At 32.6% G+C, this 26,281-nt stretch overlaps 1 protein-coding gene and 1 long non-coding RNA gene across 3 annotated transcripts; one reads left to right on the plus strand and one right to left on the minus strand.

Annotated features, from left to right (window-relative positions):
• Nucleotides 1–214: 214 nt before the first annotated feature.
• On the minus strand, nt 215–3,277 carry LOC105799254 (uncharacterized). Of its 2 annotated transcripts, XR_008197984.1 has the most exons (5): nt 2,892–3,009; nt 2,764–2,824; nt 1,396–1,474; nt 886–1,254; nt 215–801 (listed from the first exon to the last, which is right to left on the minus strand). It is a non-coding gene; the product is annotated as an uncharacterized LOC105799254 (long non-coding RNA). The 2 variants fall into 2 exon arrangements; XR_008197983.1 differs by having other exon boundaries at nt 2,764–3,277.
• A 15,681-nt stretch (nt 3,278–18,958) lies between these two features.
• On the plus strand, nt 18,959–21,905 carry LOC105799248 (protein XRI1). The gene is made up of 9 exons (XM_012629701.2): nt 18,959–19,165; nt 19,678–19,733; nt 19,862–19,981; nt 20,066–20,205; nt 20,648–20,711; nt 20,800–20,902; nt 20,984–21,024; nt 21,113–21,196; nt 21,321–21,905. The coding sequence occupies exons 1-9, from the start codon at nt 19,146–19,148 to the stop codon at nt 21,596–21,598; spliced, it is 906 nt and encodes a 301-aa protein (XP_012485155.1). The 5' UTR covers nt 18,959–19,145; the 3' UTR covers nt 21,599–21,905.
• Nucleotides 21,906–26,281: the final 4,376 nt, after the last annotated feature.

Genomic DNA, 26,281 nt, shown 5'->3' on the forward strand with positions numbered 1-26,281 from the left:
ATAAGTAGAACATAAATTCAATATCCAAAACCAAACATAAACAACCATTGATACAACTAGATTACAAATAAATAAGTAGAACATAAATTCAATATCCAAAACCAAACATAAATAATTATTGATAAAACTAGTTTAGCATTGTTGTTTAGTCACATAATAGATATCTCTGAACCCTAGAAGATTAAAAAATTTTCAATTATACTCCATTTCCGTCTTAAGCCACAAAGCTCTAATCTTGGGATTAATTAATAAAAACATAATTCGCTTGTCCTTATTGAGCAATAATTTAAGTGCGAAAAAGTATAGCGGACTAGCTTCTAGAACTTCTTCTGACATGCTGTCAAGCACTTTGATTGCTTGTGGAATACCATATGGATCCATAACAGGAGTCAAACTAGATATGGCTTGACTCATATTGTCAACTGCATTGCATAATTTTTCTATTTGACTAGACAATCTTACAGCCCCTCCAATTTGCTTTGAGGATTTATTTCTTCCAGTTTTAAAATGTGAACTTGATATCTCAGGGTTTTTTCTTTTTTGACCGTTTCCATCAATTTGAACATCATTTGAAATGTGAACATCATTTAAAATGTGAACATCATTTCTCATATTTTCTTCTTCATTCTCTTCAGGTATTTTGTTGTTAACATCCTCAAAAAATTCACTACGGAGTGTACTAGAAAAAGGTGTCCATGCTTTATCACCTGTTGCAACTATCCCCATGAACATTTGTTCCAACTTCTCTTCGAATTCAGAATCAATGTCCGATGTTCTAAATTTTTGAGCTTCAGGCACAACCTACATATAAAATGATAGTTTAATAATAGTAATTATCAATAACCTCATAAATAAGAAAAAAATTATTCAAAATTATTAATGTACCTGTAGCCTACTCTCCCACCAATCATCTGATGCATCAACGATTCTTTTTATAAGATTCTACCCTAGACCAGTATCTTCGCCTTTAAGTTTCTTCCAAGCTTTCCATTCTTTTTTTAGGGCATCCCACCTATTTTTAAGTTGTCTTTGTGAAAAACCCTTGCCCGTTTCTTTCTCAAAGTTGGTCATTATTTTCAACCATCCATCTTTTGTGAAATGAGTACTAGGCCTATTGCCTTTCAATATCTCTTTAATACAAATATCACAAAATATTTCTGTCAATCTCTTATCCCATATTGCTTTCACTTTTTCACTACTAACTTCAACCGCCGAAGTACTCATCTATTGTGTATACGAACAGATTCGTTTCAACTAGTAAAGCAATCAAGAAAATCAAATGTCACATAAGTATATTTGTTTGCATGTGTATCAATGTTAACTGCATCCAACTATTCAGAATCCAAGGAAGAATCAATGAAAGAAACGTAACAAGCTCAGAAACCTGGGATTTACTTTGTCAAGTCCAAGAACCAAGGGTAGGTAAAGATTGTGCCCTTTTGAAGTCAAGTAGTTTATTGTAGGTCAAAAAAACCTGCAACAGAACACAAAAATACCATACTACTATATTAAATTGATTCAAATAACATTCACAAATGAAACTTTAGAACCAAAGATGAATCTGCAGAGCAAAGTCATCACTTGAATCACAAAAGGTTAAGGGAAATAAATTAAACCAAATCAATCATTTACAAAAGATATTGTACTAACTACTGATTTTATCAATAAATTCACTCAAAAATCCATTCTCATCCATAGAATAAAGAATTTATAATTGAAAAAACCTAAAGTGTACTTGGAGACAAATGCAATTACTGATATTTAAGGAAAATTAAAAACGTCAAATAAATAAATCAAATGAGTTCACTCATATATACTAATTTATATAGTACATTTATGTCATGAAATCAATTGGTAGAAAGGAAACAAAGCAAGGCAGTGCATGGAAACAACTTAAGGATAAAGCTATAGGAGACCTGAAGCCTAAGCCACGAGCTAAAAAGATGGACAAGTAGGAGTTGAGTATAGAGCTTGAGCCGGGAGCCGACAAATTGAAATATCAGTTGAGAAAATGTTATGGTTGAGTTGTTAATTGCTTATTAGCTTCTAGATACTGTAGAAGACACATGTCTATTTGCCAATATATATGTACCAGATGATTCACATTTTCTCATGAATGAAAATTATCAAAATTTATCTTTCATCTCTAAACTCTCCTCTTTTTCTGGCCTCTATCTTCTTTCCTCTTCTCTCAATTACCCCCTCTTCTTCAAGTGTTATCTACTAGTCACTTATTCTGTGACAAATGGCAATCAGAGCTACATTGGTTCCACTCAAACAAGTGCACACAAGAAAAAACCGAGAAATGACTGGAGATATTAGCCTAGATTCTGCCCAGAAATTGTTCGACAAAATGCTAGAACTAAAATGCCGTCCTACTATATTAAATTGTAGAATCGGTAGAAGACACATGTCTATTTGCATATATATATCTCTGTGTGTGTACATATATGTACCAAATGATTCACATTTCCCCATGAATGAAAATTATCAAAATTTATCTTTTCTTTCTAAATTCTCCTTTGTTTCTGGTCTCCATCCTCTTCTCTCTTCTCGCAATTACCCATTCTTCTTCAAGTGTTCTTTACTAGTCACTTATTATGTGACAATTTCATTCAATCATTTTGCAATCATTATGATTTTATTTTTAATAGCTTACACATTACAGAAAACAAAAGCATAAAAAATCAGCAGTGTAACAACAAACGAGAGGTCAATTTGTTCTAAAAGTCGAAAAGTAAAGAGCTTTCTTCAGAAACTTACATGGACTCATCATCAGGGTGCGCAACAACCAGCAAGACATTTTTTTTGTGCAAAGGTGTCCCTGGTTTTGAATATTAATTGAAACAAAATCAACAGGTAAAAGAAATCTGAAAAAAGATTAGAGTTACCTTCATTTAAAAACGTGGGTTTTGAATGGGAGAAGAAAATCTTCCAAAGAGAAGCTACCCAGACGATGGAAATTTAAATAATGAAAATCAATCCCATAAGAAAGACGAACAAAAATATACAGAAGAAGAGAAGAAAAAGATAAACTCACCGGTGAAGAAGAGGAATAAAGAGCTAGAGGTAAAAAAGTAAAATACCAGCAAAAAGTACTTTTAGGCTGAAAAAAGCTAAAAATTTATGTTTTTTCATCTGTGAAAAAGCACTTAAAATAAGTTAAAAATTTTCACCCCTGACATCTGTTCTTTATTGCTTTTCAGGGAAAAGCACTTTTACATGGAAAAGCTCATCTGAAAAGCAACAAAGAACACACCCTTAGTCTCTAACTTTTTGGCTTCTCCAACTCTCCCTACTCCCTAAATTCCAACTCCTACTACTAAAACAAAATAAAATCAATTTTTGCCAAAAAAATCAACGGTTCTATTTTTCCATAACCCACTCTCACAACATCCCTTTCACAAATTAAAATTCCATATCTCTAATCATTTCCTTCTCAATGAAGATTTGCATAATTTGAGGGTTCTAGATTTTTTTTTACTCCTATGTTTTTTGGTTCTTGATCAGATTGAAATCCGATAGCTTGAGTCTTGTTTATTTTCTCTTGTAGCTATAAAATGCTTTTTCTTTGACTATTTTAGTGATGAAATTGTTGATCACTCATCAGTCATTGAAACCCTGATGATAGAAAGACTCGAATTCTCTTTCCTGGTAAAACTTATCGATTTGTGAGCCAATTGGAGTTATCATCTTCTGTCTCTGGTAAGTGCTTGTGTTTGACTCTTTACATGATATGGAAGCATATACTTAAATCTTTTTGTTGTTATCATCAATTCCAATTTGTTGATGAATCAATTCTTATATTTGTTTTGGTATGTTCTGTTAAATGTGCATCCTAGATGGAAGCTGAGATCATGTATTCATGTTCTAAATTCCTATAATGATATTCTACTTTGTTTGTAATTGAAATTTATATGATAAAGCATCTACAAGTTATATTTCATTCTCTTCAAATTCAATGTTTAAATTCCAATAGTAGATAATCAGTGTTGAATAGATTTGGATTTTGGTATCTCATCCGCATTAAGAAAGTTCCCATCTAGCATTACCTACATCAGTAGGTTATTTCCCTGACATATGAAATTAGAGACATGCTACATTAGCATGCCATATTTCATGAAAATGATGCATAGCTAGTTTGCTATAGAGCAATAGTTACTCACCTCCTATTCAATTGCACCATTTTAACTATGAAGTATTACGCCATGGTCTTATTAAAAAGGTTTCCTTGATTCTATGTTTCATTTAATTTTTTACTTGAGGCTATGTTTTTGTTACTCATTTAAATTTTTTACTTGCATTTCATTTAATATTTTAGTTAATTACAATGTCTATTTGTAATTGATTATTATAATTATATTTACTGTAATTCCAATAACTCAATTTGACTTTTGGAATTAGCAAATGTGAAAGCAAATATTCAACTTAGAATTCTTCTATTAGGTGCTATTGTTTTATTTTCTTGTATTAATTGAGTATTTGATTTGTATTTTATATATAATGTTGTCTAAAAAGCATTTATATGGAAGTGAAAAAGAAAAAGAGAGAACGTGCTGAATAGTTAAAAAATCACAGCAAGGTGCTATTGATAAATTTATTTTTAAAAAAGTGGTTTTCAATGAAAATTTAGATCAATCAAATGAAAGTTTGCATAATGATGTCCATGAGAATGATGAAATTAATTATCTAAATGAGCCTTATGATGTGCCAAATGTATCCAATATTGAAAATCTTGGTCTTAATGAAGAACAAACAATTCCTCCTGATATTGGCATTGGTGAAGAACAAGTAATCCATTCTTTGGATATTTATGATCTTAGAAATTGAGCTAATCTTAATAACAAAATAAGGGACATTTTAGTTGAAAAGAGGCTTATAAGAGAAATGAAACTTGATTTTCCTCTCGATAATAATAATAGACATTTTTCATATGCTTATTTTTCTAGGAAGTTGAGCAATGGTGAGTTTAGCAATAGAAAATGGTTGGTTTATTTCAAACATGTTGACAAAGTGTTTTATTTTTTTTTTAAGTTGTTCAAATCTATTAGTAACAAAAGTTTGTTAGTAAATGAGAGTTTAAGTGATTGGAGGCATATTAGTGAGAGGCTCAATCAACATAAAAATAGTGCTGAGCATATGACTAATATGAATACTTGGAATGAAATGAGATAGAACAAATGACTTTGATAGTACGATGTGTGAATATGTCAACTAATAAAATAAAATAGAGTACCTTTTAGAGTTTTTGAAGGTGGATGATACATCTGGATTGGGACTTTTTAATGAATTACAAGATGTTTTAAAGTCTCTTGGTCTTAATGTTGATGATGTAAGGGGTCAGGGTTATCATAATGGTTCCAATATGAAAGGGAAGCACCAAAGTGTTCAAAAGTGATTTCTTAAAATAAATCCGAAAGCATTATATATGCCTTGTGCTTGTCATAGTTTGAATCTTACTCTTAGTGATATGGCATATTCTTGCATTAGAGTTATTTCATTTTTTGGAATTGTTCAACACATATATTTATTATTTCCGAGTTCTACAAAAAGATGGAATGTAACACCCATATCTCGGTCCGGTCGCCAGACCCGAGTAATAAGGTGTTACAAGGAATCACCAATCAACAAACAATTTACAATTTAAAAGAAGTAACTAATTACTAAATAATTACATACGGGCATGCGTATGATCATTTTTAATCTGATTCAAATAAATATTGAATATACGGAAGCTAAAACAACAATTTAAGAAAGATCAGGGATTGATTTGAAATAAAATGAGAAGTTGGGAAAAATCTGAAAACAGGGGACACACGACCGTGTCCCCAGACCATGTGAAAACGTCTAGCCCGTGTGTGGCACATGATCGTGTGCCAGACCGTGTGCACCTGGAAAATTTTGTGCTAAAACATGTAATTTAACCATGTGACACTTACACCACAATCTACCATTTACATCAACTTTAACCTATTCAAAAGCATTTAATTTAAACCCAAATCGTCATTGGTACAATCATCTTAAGAGTCTAACCAATTTGCCACAATTGACACCCAAAAACACCATTTGAAAACTAGCTAATTGACTACATTCATTCGTGTTAACATACCCTCAATGATGTCTCAAGAATTCAATCTACACACATATACATTCAACCATCACATATCTAAGTATCAAACCAAGGCAACCTATCAAAATACTAATCACAACTATTACCATCACACACATGCATACTTAGATAATCTCAAAATGACTAACTAAATATAAAATGACCATTTAGAACATTAAACATCCTAGGTACATGTCAAGACCAAAAAGAACCATTCACCAACGTTGAGTTAGGGATTTTCTACTAGATGCTGAGTTGACAATCGGATCAATGAATACCTAACCTGAGCACACAACAAAGAATAAATCATACGATGAGTAAAACCTCATGGCATTTCTATATTTTGAATATTTAAAAATATTACGAAATAACCAAGTACGTAATTTAAATACCATCAGAAATATACAAAGAAATGTGTAGCTTTCGTATTTTCGGAACTACATTCATCAAATCTTTCTAGAATTTCTAATATGAAGCATCTCACTTTATTTTCTTTACTCACTAAAAATAACCACATTTATATATATATATATATATATATATATCTTATTTCATTCTAACTATAGTATCGTTCATTATTCACATATTAATTTCCATTCCCATTCTTTCTCTTCTTGTTAACGTGACTTGAATTCAGACGTCTACGCGAATTCAACAATCACACCAAATTTAGCATCAAGTGCTTGACGGATAAATCCGTAAATAATGAATTGCGCCCTGCGGCTGGCCGATAAAACCGACAGTAAATATGCCCAACACTGGTTGGTAAAATCGAGAATAGATTTGTAATAATGCATTGCACCTTGCGCTGGCTGATAAAACTGACAAATGGGGTGCCCAACACACCCCGACATGTAGTCGTAAAATCTTTCTTATTCTATTGCATGCTCATTTATACAAAACCATTATCTCAATTTCATTTCAAAACTAATCTCACATATAGTACACATTATTTGTACAATTATTCAAACACATTGTTTCTTTTCAAATTTAGCATTACGCCATATTATTTCAAAAGACCACCCACCTTATATACTTACCAAATAATGCATATATATATATATATATATATATATATATCTAAAAGCAACAAACGAAATAGTTTGGGTAATAGAAACACCATCCTTTGAACATTAGAACTGAACATACATACAACATAGTTTATAACTTTCACCCACTTTATAATATTCGACTATAGTATTAATGGACACTCGAATAACATTAATATCGTAAGAACCAAATAGTGTAAAACAACAATATTTTAACAACCTTGAATTACACCAATTTATCCTTCCCATTGAATTATAATATAACAGACAAACCAAGTAAAACATTAAATTTAGCATGAAACGATCGATATAACTAGCTTTGGAAAAACACTTATTCACCTATAATATTAGCATTAAAATCGGCATAAACACTTATTTAATCTTAACATTTAATTTAACATAAACACTTATTCGCCTACAATATTAACATTAAAACATACTTTGGATGACATTCAAAACATATTTTGGACAACATTTAAAATTTACTTGGACATTATTTCAAACATACTTTTGTCGTGACTAAAGCATATCAAATGTTATAAGGATACAAACATGCTCTTGTTCGATTTCAATCGATTAATAGATGCAAATCAATTCCATACAATTTGGTTCAAGATAAATCAATTCTTTCTTGGCATTGGACTAAAACAATAAATAATATAAATTATCATAACATATAGAATTTAATAAACATCAACCCAAGAATTTTCTTATCGTAAACTTGAGCTATTCGTATCGTAATCATTTAATTATATAAATAATAGTAAGTCCCATATGATGTCAATTAATATTATATAAATCAATTAATATTTTTGATTTAATTATATAATTGATTTAATTATATAAATCAATTAATATTTTTCGATTTAATCCTTTGATGTCAAAATATTATAAATAATAGTTTAAATAGCAAGCAAAACAATATAATAAAAATGCATCTATTATGTGAAGAAACTCTGATTCATGCTATGAAAGACTGTCCTAAGGTGCGTGAAATCCTTGTTGTTGGGGTTTAAATGACGATCGCTTTCGACAGAATTACACAAATTGTATCGATCGGCTTGAGGGCGTTTTTAGGAGCTTGAAAAAAGGTCGCTTCGATTTTTAACCCCGCCTGGAACATTTGGAGCAGCGAAATAATATGGTGTTTAAAGGAAGATGGATGCTGCAGAGATGATATGGGAAAGGGCGCAAACGTTAAGCAAAGATTTCAGAATTTTCAATCTTCGAGCTGCGGTCATGTCAACTAATTTGGTGAAGAAGAATTGGAAAAAACCCGTAATGGCAATATTAAAATTAACGTGGATGCTACTGTTTTAAATGGTTGCGGAGAGTGGGAGCGATTGCGAGAGATCACGATGGCTTTGTGATAGGGGCTGCTATACTTTCAAGGAAAAGGCTATGGATGTTATCTGGCGAGTTGGAGGCGTTTAAAGAAGGGTTAAAGTGGTGAATGGTTAAAGGTGGGCGATTAATTGTGGAGTCGAGATAGTGCCATCTTTGGTCAACGCGGTCAAAAAAGAAGGATGGATATTACCATTTTGGGCCAGTGCGTTAGAAGAGAATGTGACGCTTTCAACAAATTTGAATCGGTCCAAGTAATTTGGATTAATCGCAATAGAAACTACGCTGCAGATTTTTTTATGTAAATTAGCGATTAGGAATAAAAATGATTTGTATTTCGATATGGAGTATCCGTCGGATATCCACAACATTATTATTCATGATGCTATTAATTGAGGTTGACCCTTTGGGTCGTTTTTTATCAGAAAAAATATATATTATAACATATATATTAACCGGCCACGCAAAGAATTTTAGTGGTTAATGGCCACTTTAACCCCTTTATTTAATTTCAAACTATAATATTTTTATAAATTAAATTTTTACTTCTTATGTAATTTAGTCCCTATACTTAATTTAAGTACTAAGCATAGAAATTACCTAACTAAAATTTAATTTTCCTAAAATTAAATCCATAAATATTTTTATAAAATATTTACAAGTCTAGTTTACTGAAATGAGATCCCGATACATTAATTTCTAAAACCACTGACATTAGAGCTGATACACTTGTACTTTTACTAATTGTCCAATTAGCAAATTTGTCCAATCAAAATTTAATGTAAAATTATATTTAACTCATAAATATTATTTAATAATATTTATTGACTCGGTTTATGAAAATGGGGTCTCGAAATCGTAATTTTCAACCCCACTGGCTTTAGTATAATTACACTTGTACCTTAATTTATTATCAATTAAGCAAAATTACTAGACCAAATTTGATATGTTTCGGTACTAATCTCATAAATATTAAATATTAATAATTACAAACACGTTTTATGAAAATAACATTTCAGAACTGTAATTTTTTATACCACTAGAAACTGGGTCGTTACATGGAAAATTTTGCTTGACAATGTCCCTGAATTAACTGTTAAATTTTTATCTAATACTCGGTGGGAGAGTCGAATTAAAAGTGTTAAAGCTATTAGATTTCAAGCCTCCCAAATAAGATTGGATTTGTCGGAATTATATGAATCTGGTGATGATGCAAAGTCAAAGAGTGAAGTGGAGAGTTTGGTCAATGCACTTGAGAGTTTTGAGTTTTTTCTTAGTATGGTAATTTGGTATGAAATTTTATTTGCTATAAATATGGTGAGCATGAAATTGCAATCCAAGTCTATGTGCATTGACACCACCATAAAGCAATTAGAAGGGGTATTGTCATATTTTGAAAAGTATAGAGATGAAGCCTTTACTTCTAGTAATAATATTGCTAAAAGTATTGCACTTGATATGGATGTAGAGCTCACCCTTCCAACAAAGCATTGTGTTATTAGAAAAAAATAATAATTTGATGAGAATAACCAAAAGGATGAAGAAATTCAGTCGGCTGATGAATTATTTAGAGTTGTTTATTTTTTAGTTATTGTAGACATGACAATTACTTCTTTGAAAAGAAGATTTGAGAAACTAAAAATATTTGAAAGTGTTTTTTGGTTTTTGTTTGATTTAAACAAGTTAAAGTCATTGGATGAAAAGGAATTGAGAGAATCTTGTGCTACTTTTCACTCTACCTTTTTCTCATGGTAATTCATCATATGTTGATTTAAATGATCTTTTCTCTAAATTGAAAGTGTTGCAATTTACTTTACCGAATGAATTAGTGTCAGCCACTAAAATTCTTGAGTTTGTCAATTTGCAGGTTGTTATTCGAATGTTTCAATAGCTTATAGAATTTTTTTAACGGTCCCTATGACTGAGGCATCAGTTGAAAGAAGTTTTTCAAAACTAAAGCTAATCAAAACCTATTTGAGGTCGTCAATATCACAAGAACGATTGAATGATTTGGCAATGTTATCAATAGAGAACGATTTTTTGGAAAACATTAACGTTGATGTTACCATTAATGATTTTCCATCTTGGAATGCTTGTAGAACCCTTTTTTTTATGATTTTTTGTGCTTTTGTAGTTAATAACATAGGAGTAGATTGAATGAAAAATGTTTTTTTTTTAATTTTGTTAGAAAATATCTTATTTGCTTAATGTCATAAAATGTATTATTTTAATGAAATTACTAGTATATATTTTTATTATATTATATTATATTTTATAATTTTTTTAAAAGAATCTCAATATATTGTTTGGTGTAAAAATAGAATATCAGTAATGACAATATATCACGAAGAAAAGAGAAATAAAAATAAAGAACACACAGATTTTACGTGGAAACCCTTTCGAGAAAAAAACCACGGGCAGAGGAGAAGAAAATTCACTACGTCGAATTAGAATTAATTACAAGAGGAGCAGACTATGTCTATTTATAGGCTTGTAAAACCATATTCTAATAGGAGTGAAACACCTTATTCTAATCAATATCAAATAGATGGAGTTTAATAATGTTTAAAAAACCTTATTCTAAAATAAAATAAAAGAAATATAATTCTATAGGGATTTTGCTTTTATTTTATTTTACCACAGTATTTTATTTAAATAAGGATTCGGGTCACTTAATTCTAACAATCTCCACCTTGACACAAATTCTTAATGAACAAGTTCTTCATCGCACACTCTCAACGAACAAGTTCTTCACCTCTTCCATAAAACCCCTTAAGAGTTTATCTTCAACAATGAACACCAATCAAGTCTAAGCAATGCTCAAACTTGGTTATAGGAAGTGACTTAGTCATCATATCTGCAGGATTTTCATAAGTACTAATTTTGCTCACAACAATATCACCACGAGCAGTAATATCACGAACAAAATGATACTGAACATCAATGTGTTTTGTTCTCTCATGAAACATTTGATCTTTTGTAAGGAAGATGGCACTCTGACTGTCACAAAATACTGTATTGATTTGAAGGTATTCATTGAGTTCACTAAAGAGTCCCTTCAACCAAATAGCTTCTTTACAAGCCTTAGTAATCGCCATGTACTCAGCTTCAGTGGTAGACAAAGCGACTGTAGTTTGCAAAGTGGCTTTCCAACTGATTGCACAACCTCTGATTGTAAAAACATAACCTGTGAGAGATCTTCTTCTATCAAGGTCTCCAGCAAAATCAGCATCAACATACCCTATGACTCCATCTCTAGTTTTTCCAAACTATAAGCAAACATCAGTAGTACCTTGTAAGTATCTTAAAACCCATTGAATTGCTTTCCAATGTTATTTACTGGGATTCGCCATGTATTTGCTAACTGCATTAACTGCATATGATAAATCTGGACGTGAACAAACCATGGCATACATGAGAGATCCCACTGCACTAGAGTATGGAACATGTGACATGTACTCAATCTCATCATCTGATTGTGGAGACAAAGCCGATGAAAGTTTGAAATGGGCTGCTAAAGGAGTACTAACAGGCTTAGCATTCTACATATTGAATCTGCAAATAACTTTCTCAATGTACCTCTTCTGACTTAGGTACAATTTACTTACTTTTCCATCTCTGAGAATCTCCATACCAAGTATCTTCTTTGTTGGTCCCAAATCTTTTATCTCAAATTCTTCACTTAGTTGGGCTTTAACCTTTCTTATCTCTCATTTATCTTTCGCTGCTATTAACATGTCATCAACATAAAGGAGTAGATACATAAAAGAACCATCACTGTTTTTCTTAAAGTAAACACAACTGTCAAAACTACTTCTTTTAAAATCATGAAAAGTCATAAATGAATCAAACCTCTTATACCACTATCTTGGTGACTATTTCAAATCGTAAAGGGACTTTTTTAGCAAGCAAATATAGTCCTCTTTTTTTGAAACTGTAAAACCCTCTGGTTGTTGCATGTAAATATCCTCCTCAAGTTCTCCATGCAAAAATACAGTTTTTACATCTAACTGCTCAAGCTCCAAATCATGCATGGCCACAATACCAAGCAAAGCTCGAATCGAACTATGCTTCACAACTGGAGAGAACACATCTGTGAAGTCCACTCCTGGAATTTGACTGTAACCCTTTGCAACAAGCCTTATTTTATATTTGGGTTCTTCAACTCTAGGAGTCCCCTATTTCTTCTTAAACACCTATTTACAACGAACAATCTTTTAACCTTTAGGAACTTTCACAAGATCCCATGTTTTTTTTTGTGTAGTGATTCCATCTCCTCTTGCATAGCAAACATCCACTTTTCTGAGTCTTCACAACTAACCGCCTCAGAATAATTAGATGGTTCTTGGTTTGCATCTATATCTTCAGCCACATTTAAAGCATAAACAACTAAATCAGCCCCGGCATACTTCTTTGGATGTTTAATTTCTCTTCTAATTCTATTTTTAGCGATAGAGTATTGTGGTGAAGAAGCAACTCTATTTTGAATTTTTGTATTGGCTTCAGTAGTCGACTCTGTTATAGATTCTGTATTAATTTGATGCTTCACCTGTTTTTGATTTTCTTTATTAGAATAGTCTTTAAGAGATAAGTTAGGTAGCATAGCAGTTTCATCAAAAACAACATCCCTTCCAACTTTTCTATTTTCAGGACACCATAACTTATACCCTTTTACACCAGCTTTATAACCAAGAAAAACACATTTAATGGATCTCGATTCCAATTTTCCATTATCAACATGAGCATACACAGGACAACCAAAAATCTTTAAATCAGAATAGTCAGTAGGATTACCAGACCATACCTCTTGTGGAATCTTTTTCTCAATGGCAACGGATGGAGATCAGTTGATCAAAAAACATGCAGTAGAGGCTGCTTCGGCCCAAAATGACTTTCGTAAGTTGGCATTTGACAACATACATCGAACCTTCTCCATGATCATTCTGTTCATTCGTTCTGCAACGCCGTTTTGCTGTGGAGTATAACGAACTGTCAAGTGTCTCACGATCCCTTCTGACTTGCACAATTTATTAAACTCATCAGAACAGAACTCTAAGCCATTGTCTGTGTGGAGGTATTTTATTTGTTTTCCCGTCTGTTTTTTAATCATGGTTTTCTAAGACTTAAATGTGGAAAACACATCGATTTTCTGCTTCAGGAAGAATGCCCACACTTTTCTAAAAAAATCATCAATAAAAGTTAGCATATAATTAGCTCCACCTCTCGAAGGCACTCTGGATGACCCCCATAGATCAGAATGAATATACTTCAACGTTCCTTCCGTGTTATGGATTCCTCTGGTGAATCGAACTCTCTTTTGCTTCCCAAAAACGCAGTGCTCACAGAACTTCAGTTTGCAAATTCCTTGCCAATCAAGAAGTCCTCTTTTGCTCAATTTTTCCATGTCATTCTCACTCATATGCGCTAGGCGCATATGCCAAAGTTTAGTAATATCATCATCTGACAAGGAAGAGAATGCGACAACTACATCACCAGTAACAGTAGAACCTTACAAAACATATAACTTGGCAGTCTTTCTCTACCCTTTCATCACAATGAGGGACCCTTTGAAAATCTTCAAAAACCCACTTTCAGCTGTGTATTTGTACCCTTTTGAATCAAGAGTACTCAATGAAATTAACTTTCTCTTCAATTCTGGAACATCTCGTACGTCACTAAGTGTTCTGACAACTCCATCAAACATCTTAACTTTAATTGTTCCAACACCTGCAATTCTACATGAAACATTATTTCTCATCAAAACAACACCTTCAGACACTATTTCGTAAGTTGTAAACCAATCCCAATTGGGACTCATGTGGAAGGTGCAGCTCGAATCAAGGATCCAATCCTTGCTCACTTTAAAATTATTGACAAAAACGACTAGAAGTTCACCGCTGTAGTCTTCTAGAACATCAACCTTACCAGAATTTTCTATAGCTTATAGCACTCAGATTTAATGTGCCCTTTCTTCTTGCAGAAGTTACAAGTTTTACCTCTGTTTGAAGACTTTGATCTACCCTTAGATTTACCACGAGGATTTCGTTCCTATGTTCTTCCACGATCATCATCAGCATTCTAATCTTGTCTCCCATGAACAATGAGACCCTCTCCTTGAGAGTCAGTTTTAACCACAAGATACTTCATCTTATCATACGAGGTTAAAGAATCATAAACCTCATCAACTGTGAGAGACTCTCGGCTATATAAAATTGCATCTCTAAAGGTTGAATAAGACGGGGGCAACGAACAAAGTAAAATCAACCCTAGATCTTTCTTATCATACTGAACCTCCATGGCCTCCAAATTTGAGAGAATTTCTTTAAACACTATCAAGTGTTTGTGCACAGACGCACCTTCCTCCAAACGATGAGTATAAAGATGTTGCTTCATATGCAGCTTACTAGTTAGAGTTTTCGACATACATATTTGTCCCAACCTCTTCCATAATCCAGCGACGATCTTCTCCTTCATCACATCTTGCAAAATTTCGTTAGACAGATGTAGATGTAACTATGTTAACACCTTTCGATCCTTGCGCTTCTTCTCTTCCTCCGTCAATGTTGAAAGCATCTTATCTACCCCTAGCAAGGCTTCCTCTAAGTCCATCTGTGCAAGAACTGCCTGCATCTTTATCTGTCACAACGCGAATCTAGTGTTACGATCCAACAACAGAATTTTATGCTTCAAAGACGTCATTACCTTGACTGAGATGAACAACCCGGAAGCTCTGATACCAATTTGTAAAAATAGAATATCGATAATAACAATATATCACAAAGAAAAGAGAAATAAAAATAAAAATAAAAAACACACAGATTTTACGTGGAAACCCTTTCGGGAAAAAATCACGGGCAGAGGATAAGAAAATTCACTATGTTGAATTCGAATTAATTACAAGAGGAGTAGACTGTGTCTATTTATAGGTTTGTAAAACCATATTCTAATAGAAGTGAAACACCTTATTCTAATCAATATCAAATAGATGGAGTTTAATAAGGTTTAAAAACCTTATTCTAAAATAAAATAAAAGAAGTATAATTATATATGGATTTTACTTTTATTTTATTTTACCACAGTATTTTATTTAAATAAGGATTTGGGTCACTAATTCTAACATTTAGCCTAGAATTCCAAAAATGTCAAGAATGTGTCTGTTGGAGGATCGATGGCTTGCCAGAATATCCATGGTTTCAATTATTATTATTATTATTATTATTATTATTATTATTATTATTATATCTCTTTTTTTTTTAAATTATGCACTTCTTTTTGTTGTTTCGAAAAAGATTTTTTTTAAAATGATGATCAAAGCCTAAGGATCTTCGCTTTCCCGCAACTTAAGTCCAAAGACCCGTTGCTGAATTGAAAGCTCGTCTCAGACCCCTTTCATTTTGTTTTATGAACAAAGAAAATAGATGCCGACAAGAGGTAAAAAGGAGAACTACCTTCAATCTCTAATGTATGTTATTGGTTTTGTAGATTTCTGTTTGCCTGAGTTGAAATTGGTGTTTGTTGGTGAGCGATTGTTGTGACCCAGCCCAGCAAGCCACATGGAGAACCACATGGTCCCAGGAGGAGCTCACGCCAGCGCAAACAACCACCCAGACATGCGGATTTTGTCATCTAATACACGTCAGCAAACCTAATCGAATCTGAGTAGTATAAGAAACCATGCAATAATAGGGTAGTCATGCAATACCAAATTTGTCAAACAAATTCCAATTTCTCACCTCCTTCTTCGAAGTCAGTTGCTGCTACATTCAGCTATTGTACTACAATTTGCTGATATTGTACTGCAATCAGTAGAATCTCATAATTGTGCTCCATTTTCGGTTAAATTTTGCTCCCTTTTTGTTTCCACAAACCTCTAGTTCATTCCAGTGAGACTCAATGATAAAGGATGATTGTTGCTGGGTAGTGAGGTTCAACCGAGAGCTCTCTCCATTTCTGTATTTTTTCTCTCTATCAGAAGCCAAGATTGCTAACTCCGTTTTTTTTTTTTTGTGTGTTCCCGTGCTGCTTATAACAAGGCAGAGGTAATGATCACCAGGTATGGGACTTGCGTATAATGGTGCCAAGCTGGTGACGAAAATGACTGGCAAGTGAACATAAGGCAAGGCTGTACAGGATTGCAGTAGTAGTGACGCTTTTAAACCTAGCCGACAGGGGTCGTTGTGGCAAACATTAAATAAAATTGAAGATAGTGGGCCTTTTAAACCCAAATATAGATAACAGCTTGAGATCTGAACAAAATTAACAGGCCTAAAGTTGACCCAAACATAAGATGGGCTTAGCCCACGTTAAAACTCCATAATGTAAATTGTAGACAAAATTCAATTTGGGTTTAGTAGAACTAGGCTTAAATCAAAATAATTTTTCTTGCACAAAATTGGATGTCTACATTAACTGTAATAAATGTATCATGCTTAATAAATGAGCAAAGGAGTTATTAAATGGTAATCACTCATACTCTCTTAAGTGACCTAATTGAGCATCAGGTTTTAAAAGTGTAGTCACTAATAGTATAATTTGGACTAAAATATTCATCTGAAATAACAATATTAATCTACTACGTCAATTTTCGTCACAATTATTAACAATTTAGTGACTATAATATAATAATATAACTATTTCTTCACCAGTTCGATAGTTGACCCACTCCCCCAACCAATAGTGTGATTCAGTTAAATTTTGCATTAGCCCTTATACTTTGTGAAAATTGACAATTTAGTCATTATACTTTAATTTGGTCAATTTTAATCATTGCATTTTTCGTATAGGTCAATTTTAATCCCTATTCTTTTCAAATTTTGAAATTTTAATCCTGACCCAAATAGTAGCAGTTAAGTTCATTTAATTAAATTCAATTACTAATCCTATACTATGCGTATAATTATCGATTTAGTTCATACTCTCTAATTGAATCACTATAAGTCCTTATACTTTTGAATTTTAAAATTTCAGTGTTGAGGCAAATGACAATTGTTATTCCATTAACCAGATCTTTAGCGAGTAATATGTGAAAATCACAAGTTGATATGGCGTCACAATATGATAATATATTTGTCGCATCAAATTTTGGAAATAACATAACTTAATGAATTTAAAAATTATCGTTTGATGAGGATTGGAATTTTAATATTTGAAAAGTACAAATACTAAAAATGACTAAATAAAAAATACAAAAACTAAATACATGGACTAATAATAAAACTTAAGCGTGTGATTCACACCCACTCACCGGGAAAAGAGGGGGAATTCATGGCTTTATTTTTGGGAGGAATAATTTCATTATATGTTCTGATTATATATGCTCTTTTTGATACAATGCTTAGAACTATTCATATCTCATCCCCAACTCATAAATAGGATGATAATGTGCTTCAGTGCACTCGAACCCACGTCTTCCTATTCTTGACAACAATGCCCATACAAATCGAGTTAAGACTCAATCGACAATTCATGACGTTTCTTAAATTCCCATTTTGGTAAGAATTCTAGCTTAACAATAGATCAAATTCACGATGAAAAGGTGATTAAAGGTGGGTTTAGATGGGCGATGAGGTGCGGTGCGATGCGTTTAGTTTACTTTTTGTCTAACGCTACAGTATCTAATCTCACTGCCACCGCTGATTTTACACTAACCGTAAGTAAACGCAACGCCGATCCAAACTCAACCTAAATTGGCTTAGACAAATCCTTAGAATGGTGATTAAAATCATTAAAATTTATTATTAGTGGTATATTATTTATAAATTTCGATACTTTAATTTAATATTTTTTAACTTTTATAATTTTTATTTTTTGAATTAAACAATTCTTGTCAAAATTATTAAATTGAATTTTACAAATTTTAAAATTTTATGTTGCAAATATATCACATGTGTAATAACTAACATTTTAAAATTTAACAAGTATAAAAATTAAAAAAGATAAATTAAGGAATATAAATTAAATTTACAACTTACATATAATATATTACTAATTACAAAATTTGACTTTAATATATTATTAATTGAATCATTATAGAAACTTCAAAATTAAAAATTCAACATTAAAATTAACAAAATTAGGGTGTCGGCCATATATATAACAAAATTCATCCTTAATAATTATTTGCCACTTAAGTTTTGAATTTAATATTCAATTCGATACTCAATTTTTTTCCAATTTAACATCTGAGTTTAACTTTTATGTTAGAATCTGGTTTCTATATCAAATGTCATATCATATCGTCTAATGAACATTGGACATGTTTGTTATAATAAAAACATAGGACAAAAACTAAGGTACTAAATTAAATATGAATTCCAAATAAACATAAAAAATTTAAATATCAAATTAAAAAAAAATTCAGGTGATCAATTGAACATTAAAGAAAAACTTAGGTACCAAATGGTATATTAACCCTTAAAAACACTTTCTTTTTGGTTTGAAGCAGAGATAAAAGGCCGAAAGGGCAATGCCAGTGAAGTTGCTGCTGCTTCCAGTGCTTTATAAATATGTAAACGCATTGGTGTTGGTGGCAGTGATTTCTGTGTAACGGCTACTTTTGATTGTGTTGTTGAAGCAGTAAAGACCGAGAAATTAAGATAAACAGAGGGGTAGATTTGACTCAGTTTTGAAGGGAACCAGAAGAAATGAATTACAACAATGATCAGTAAATTCCCTTTTTTCTGTCTTTTGATTTTAAAATGCTTGCTTTCTGATGGTTGTTTCTGGGTTTTTATTGCTTTTTTTTATTATGACAATTTATTTCTCAGAAGGGTTTCTGCTGGATTTTATGGGTTCTTTTTTTTTTTTTTTGTTATTTCCTTTAACTTTTGAAGTGGGGATATGTTGGGGGTGTACTTTTTACTGTAATGAAAGTGTGGGCTCTGAATAAAATTGGGTCTCGCTGTGTTTTAGTTCTTTTCTATTACCATAAACATTAGTACTGAGAGACATGTAGACTAACCATGATTCCCTTTCCTTGTTTTTCCCTTCTTTTATGGACTGTGCTGGTAATTTGATTCTTATTTGTTGAAACACTGTCCATGATTTTGCTTAACGTGGTATACTTTACCACGGATTCCTTTTTCAGTAAAGCATTGGTTGCGAGGTCCATCTGCATTGGCCCTTTCTTTGGCCTGAATACTTTATTTTCTATGTTCATTGTTTGATTGGTGGCAGGGAGCCTTGGAATCGGCATGGGGAGAATCATGGTGTTCAGAAGAACTATAATTTGGGTAAGTTATTAACACAGATGATGACTTATTTCAAGTCAATATGTTTGAAGTAGCCAAGTGATAAAGAGATTTTTCTTTTTTTTTTTAAAAAAAAATTGATTACTGATGTCTGAATAAAATCGGAGCAGATCCCTCCCTAGGTGCATGGACTCAAGTGACCTTGAATGAGGAAGACCTTTCCTACATGTTTGATGAAACAACCCCTGTTAAAGATTGTGGGAAACTGCCGTATTATGTTACACATAACGGTAAATTATGTTCCTTGAAGCTTTCTTGTCTTTATAATAGTTGATCTTCTCTTTCCTTTAAAGTACTATGACCATCAACTTCAGATAATATAACCAAGGAACTGGAAGAGAAGAGGGAGACTTCTTCACAAGTTAAAAGGCGAAGAATGCTTCAGTTTGACACTCATGTAGTAGATTCTTCCCTCATCTGCAATGAGATGCCATCTGCACTCCTAAAACCAAGGGTGAGTGCTAGATAACATGTTTGTTGCTCAGAAATGAACAAAAGCATCTCTTTATATCATATGTTTTGACCTGCTATCTCTAAACTAGGTTTTGAAAATGGACTTGGACTGTATTATTGAGAAGGAAAAATCCTTCATCTATGCTATTTGTGCATCCATCTTATCTATAACTTGTTTGGACTAGACAACCTTGTATAGCGTATCTAATGGCTAGAGCTTGGTTTTTTTCCCTTTCAAATTTGATCATTATTTATAATTCATTCATCATCCATAACGAGTACTGGAGTTCTACCTATTCTGGTGGCCTTTTAAAAGTTTAAATATTGCATCTATATCTGGTTTCTTTTTAATGTTATGCAATTAAAAGTTTCAAGTATTGGTTTAAGTGTACTATGCTTATACCAGGTTCTTGCTCTCTTTTTTTTCTTCTTTCCATGCTTAGGAGAGGGATGATTCGATTGAAGAGGTTTTACCTGGTTCAGCTCAGTGGACTGCTGGATTTTCAGGTTTCCCTTGCAAGTCCATTTTCATACAATAATAATCAAATTGAATCAAATGTGTACTTGAGTTTTTAATCATAACAAAATATTGCAGAGGATGCATCATCTTCCAGTTACGAGGGTCTAGATGAGTCGTGTGAAGAGTGGCTTGCTGAATATTTTAACAATGCAGAGATGCTTCTCAGCTCTGATGAGTTGTATGCTTCTATTGACTTGCAGCGTTTTTTGTTTGATCATGATATCAATCTATTCTGATTGCTTTATAATGTGAGCTTCAGGAATCTTACAGGCACATCTGATGTTCAAATTGGTATTTCAGGTACACAAATCCTTTTCTTCTGAATAAGTATTTCTTTCGTTGTCATTTATCTTAACTTTATGAAAAAAACTTGATTCTCTGTTCATAGAGTTGTGCAATTCCCGACCTGAGTCTGCAGTTGATGCTGTTCAAAAGCAGGCAATTCAAACTCCTCAAAATATTGTCTTCAAAGGTAATCACATTCATTCTCGTTTTCCTCCTGTTTGTTATGCCTTTGCCTTTTCTATGACATTTTAAATTAAATTTTATTACACTAAGTAAAATTAACACTGTCAGATTGAATGTTGCTCATTTAGGTAGGAAGTCTATCATACACGCAGCCCCTAAGCTAGCATCTTCTGTTGCCTACCCGTTTGCTTTCATTAAACCCTGTGGTTTCCATGGAGATGTTACCCTGAAGGATATAAACCAGCGAATCCTAACCCCACCACCATCAAAATCAAAACAAAGCAATGAAGATCTTGCTGCTGCTTTCCCCACTTCTGCTTTTTCTGGGAAGCCTGTTGTTGGCAAAACTAAAATTCGTACTGAAGGAGGAAAAGGCAGCATCACTATTATGAGAACCAAAGGCTGACTAGATAAGCGTTGTTCTGAACTTCCTTTCTTTGGCCCTTTGATCTCCCTGTTAGTTAAATGTGGTGGTTGAGCTCGGGTCTGACTGGTATATAATCCGGTACTGCATTCTTTTGTCGGATGTGTTGGAATTCATAATACACATCAAAGTGTTTATGTTTTCAGTAGTGTTGTATGTGTCAAATAGTTGTTTCATATACATGTGACCGTAACCTATATATGGAAGTCATGATGTTTGAGAACCCACCTATTTTAGATGGGTTTCGGAAAAGAAGTAATGAAAGCTTTTGGTAAGCAGCGGTTGTGTATTCCTATGGGTATATGTAGTGAAAGGATAAGGTCGTATGGTTGTGGATGACAACGTAAATATATTGCTGTGTAAATGGTTCATCAGCATCAACAGTGCTAAAGCATTTCTTTGGTTGGAATTCTCAGCCTGAATGGATCAGATAGGGTTCTGTGAGGAAAAATTCAATTAAACAGTGCTTTCATCCTTGTCTTTGTACATTTACAGTGGTATTAAGGGCAAATAAGGATAATCAGTCAAACATGGCAAGAATAAACAAGCAGCAAAACAACAAATCAAAAAGAATAACCTTTCTTTATCAAAAGCATCACATCTCCAGCGTATGTGGTTTGAGCACTTGGAAGCCAAGTAAAACAAACACACAAGGATCAGAGCACCAAAAAAGGAATAATCACCACGCCAAGAAGGAATGTCCCAAAAAGGTGTCAACATTCCTAGATTTTTAACGCCAGAATTAACGTTTTTAGATTTTTTCTTTTCATTTGGCCTTTTTGACTCTTTTTTTTCTCTCATTTTCACTTACAATGTTACAATCCGCATGGGCCGCGTAACTTCCCTTTTGGAAGTTTTAAACATTGAAAAAAGCGCAGAGGCAAGCATAAGTGTCTTTACCGGTGCCGTTAACCGGCTTTTGCCTATAGTTCTCTTATGCGTTTTCAAATGAAGAATCTGTTACTTCTGTTTTTATTTTAGGATTTCATGAAATTTTCGTCCATGTAAGAAATATTTCTCCATTAAAGTTTTGTTAATACGGTTTCGACTTATTCTCTGGTACGGTTATGTCTGTTTCTATAGCACGATAGTTTGGGTTTTTGGTTAGTTTTTTCGGTTTTCCAAGTGTTTGGGAGAAAGAGGGTAAAGTCTCAGTTCGACGATTTGTTGAGTGGTAATGGTGGTGATTCTAGCGGCGTTGTCCATAGAGGGTTGGAAAGTTGACGAGTGGCATATCAGTTCTGACGAGGGGGAGGAGGAAATCGGGCGAGAGGCAGCGTCGGATGACAGAGGGATGGGTTACAGGAGAAGCCTTTCTGTTAAGCGCCGTGGTGGGTCGGGTGGACTTCAAATCGTCGAGGATGTTGCCACTGGATCGAGGAGTGGACACGGACTGGATGCTATCGTCTTGGAGCGGAACGAGGGCAGACTAGGGGTGATCAGAGGATGGTGATCTTGCCGGAGTCGAGGTCTCTCATTATTCATTTGTCATGGGAGACGTGGTATCAAGAGAGCTTTGTACGTATCAATGTAAAAATATCGGTTTGCACAAGGGGCAGCTCAAATAGTGGCGGGATATGTATAGATAATTTATTATTGATTCTAAAAAAATCTAACCCTCAACATTTACACATTGTATAATTTGGTCTTTTTTATAGTTTTGTTGCATTTTTTTTGTGACCTTTTTACCTAAAAAGCTAAAAAACCAAATTTGTTAGCTAAATTTGATGAAAGTATACCAAAAAAAAATGAAAACACCCAAAAATCCAAGAAAATAATTTTCATCTTTTCTTAGGGCAAATTACTAAAAAAAGCCCTTTTTTTTCAAAATTTACCGAAATGGGCCCTTTATGTAATTATTCTTTGGAATAGTGCATTTTCATGAAATCGCGTCCACGTCGAATACGATGTCGAGTGCAGCGTCGAAATCGCGTCCATGTCGTGCGATTCTTGGCGTGGACTAAATCGCGCCCTAGGGCGCGATTTCTTGGCGTAACATGAAACGATTTATGTTTTTAGCTTGAAAACTTTGAAAGGCCATAACTTTTAGCTCGGTTGTCCGATTGAGGCGATTTTTTTATTTGAATAACTTTTGAGATCTCTGACGACAAATATGAAGGCGGTTTGCGCACTTTTGTCGAAAAAAGATCCTTTTGCCCTAAATTTGATTTTTCGGTTTAAAATTGAATTTTGAAACATTCAAATCATTATTTTCCTTATTTATTTGAAGTAAACAGGATTTTTTCTGAAATTGTTGTATTTTTTGATTTGACACATGTATGGAATAGGTCAGATAAATCGTTAGAGCGTAAGTAATATAATTAAGATAATAACAATATTTTTATAATATGTTAATTAATTAGTTTAGCTTAGTTGGTTAAGATGCTTGCTCTTTTCCTTAGAACCCTGGTTCAAATCTTGTTAGTAACAATTTTGAATCTTTTTGTACTTGTTGCTATTGATGTAATATTGAAGAGTTAATTGATTCAAAAAAATTGTACTTATTAAAATTTGAGCCAAGGTTCTAAGGAAAAGAGCAAGCATCTTAACCAACTAAACTAAACTAATTAATTGATATATTATAAAAATATTGTTATTATCTTAATTATATTACTTACGTTCTAACGATTTATCGGACCTATTCCATACACGTGTCAAATCAAAAAAATAATACAACAATTTGTAAAAAATCCGTGTTTACTCCAAATAAATAAGGAAAATAATGATTTGAATGTTTCAAAATTCAATTTTGAACCGAAAAATCGAAATTTAGGGCAAAAGGATTTTTTGATGAAAGTGTGGCAAACCGCTACTGTTTGTCAACGCAGAGATCTCAAAAGTTATTCAAATAAAAAAATCGCCTCAATCGGACAACCGAGCTAAAAGTTATGGCCTTTCAAAGTTTTCAAGCTAAAAACATAAATCGTTTCATGCCGTCAACAAATCGCGTCTAGGGGCGCGATGGTGTCTATGTCAACAAATCGCGACGTGGACGCGATTTCTGGCGCTGCACTCGACATCGTCTTGACGTGGACGCGATTTCGCGGAAAATAGACCATTCCGGTAAATAATTACATAAACGGCCCATTTCGGTAAATTTTGAAAAAAAAGGGCTTTTTTTGGTAAATTCCCCCTTTTCTCATTCTTTTAAATGCCTCAATTGGTTACTAGTGCAATAACATGAGAAAAAAGTTTATTCATTACATATGTATTAAAATAATTAGACATAAAATAAGGAATAATTAATACAAATTTAAACTTGAAATTAGAAATATGAGTAATAACTTTTGTAAAAATAAAACCTTTTCAAAATAAGCAAAAAAAAATCTCTTTTGCTAAAAATAATTCATGAGAGTGGCTAACTATTACTAATTAAGTTAGTTTATTGTTAAATCATATATTAAAACATGTGTAAAAATAATACTCTTACTAAACATAACATTAATGCCATAAACAAAAGCAAAACTCCAAAAAAAAAAAGGACCAAATTATGCAATGTATAAATGTTGAGAGTTAATTTTTTAGAATTAAGATAAAATTGACATAATTTAAAAATGTTGAAGGTTAAAGTTATTATTCGTCAATTTTAAAAGCTGTCATTGTTAGCCAGTTGGTTATAAAAAGAAAAATTGAATAGTTGGGTGATCATTTTGTAACATTTCATAGTTGAGTGATAAAAAATTAATTAATAATTGGACGACCATTTTATAACTTTTCATAGTTAAATAACTAAAAAATATTTACTAGTTTACCAAAAAGAAAAAAAGAAAATAGTAATGTAAAAAGAAAACAAAAGAAAGGCAATCAACACAAAGAAACACGATATTTGTACTTATCCACCAAATATCAAGTGACCTAAACTTCAACTTCTAAATCCTATATAGATCCTCATATCTGTTAATCTTCACTACAATTACAAATCACATAGGAAATCCAAGCATTAAGAAATCACAGCTACAGTTATATGAAATCACAAATACACATAGAACAAATAGTAGAACTTTTTTTTTATGAAAAGAAGGCTTCAACAGCATGTCATTGAGTAGCTACATTACTAGCGGGATTGCTTTTATTGTTAGAATCGTAAAAATAAAATTTACTATAAACTTGAAATTGTAAAAAAAAAATCTATCATGTCAAATCATCAAGAACCAATTTATATGTAGAAGCGTATCTAAATTCATCGATTTCTTGAAATTTACGGATCTTGCAGTTTTGATCTTATAAATTAACACACAAGTAATCTAGAGAATGTGACTCTCTTTTCTAAAATGAGATATTAGAAAAGTTACCTATGTGTAATTTGGAAACCATAACCCTAATATATAACTTTTGCACATTAACCCTAATTTCTAATCAGCCCATCATCAATTAGAAATTAGTTATTAGAGTATCTACAGATATTTGACCTATAATTTATTAAGTAACTAAAACCCAATAAACCTTAACCAAATTAAATCACTTTTAATTTGGGCTAACATTATGATAGTAAATAATGACATGTAATTACTCTAATTATACATGTGATGTCCATATTTTCCAACAATCTCTCACTTGGACTACATATATATACTAATTACTCTATAATCACACGTCATTATAAAACCTTATGAACTCAAAACTTTACCATCATATCCAAAAGGTATTCCGAACAATCTCGTTTAT

Source organism: Gossypium raimondii, chromosome 7 (genome assembly GCF_025698545.1).
Source record: "Gossypium raimondii isolate GPD5lz chromosome 7, ASM2569854v1, whole genome shotgun sequence".
NCBI lineage: Eukaryota > Viridiplantae > Streptophyta > Magnoliopsida > Malvales > Malvaceae > Gossypium > Gossypium raimondii.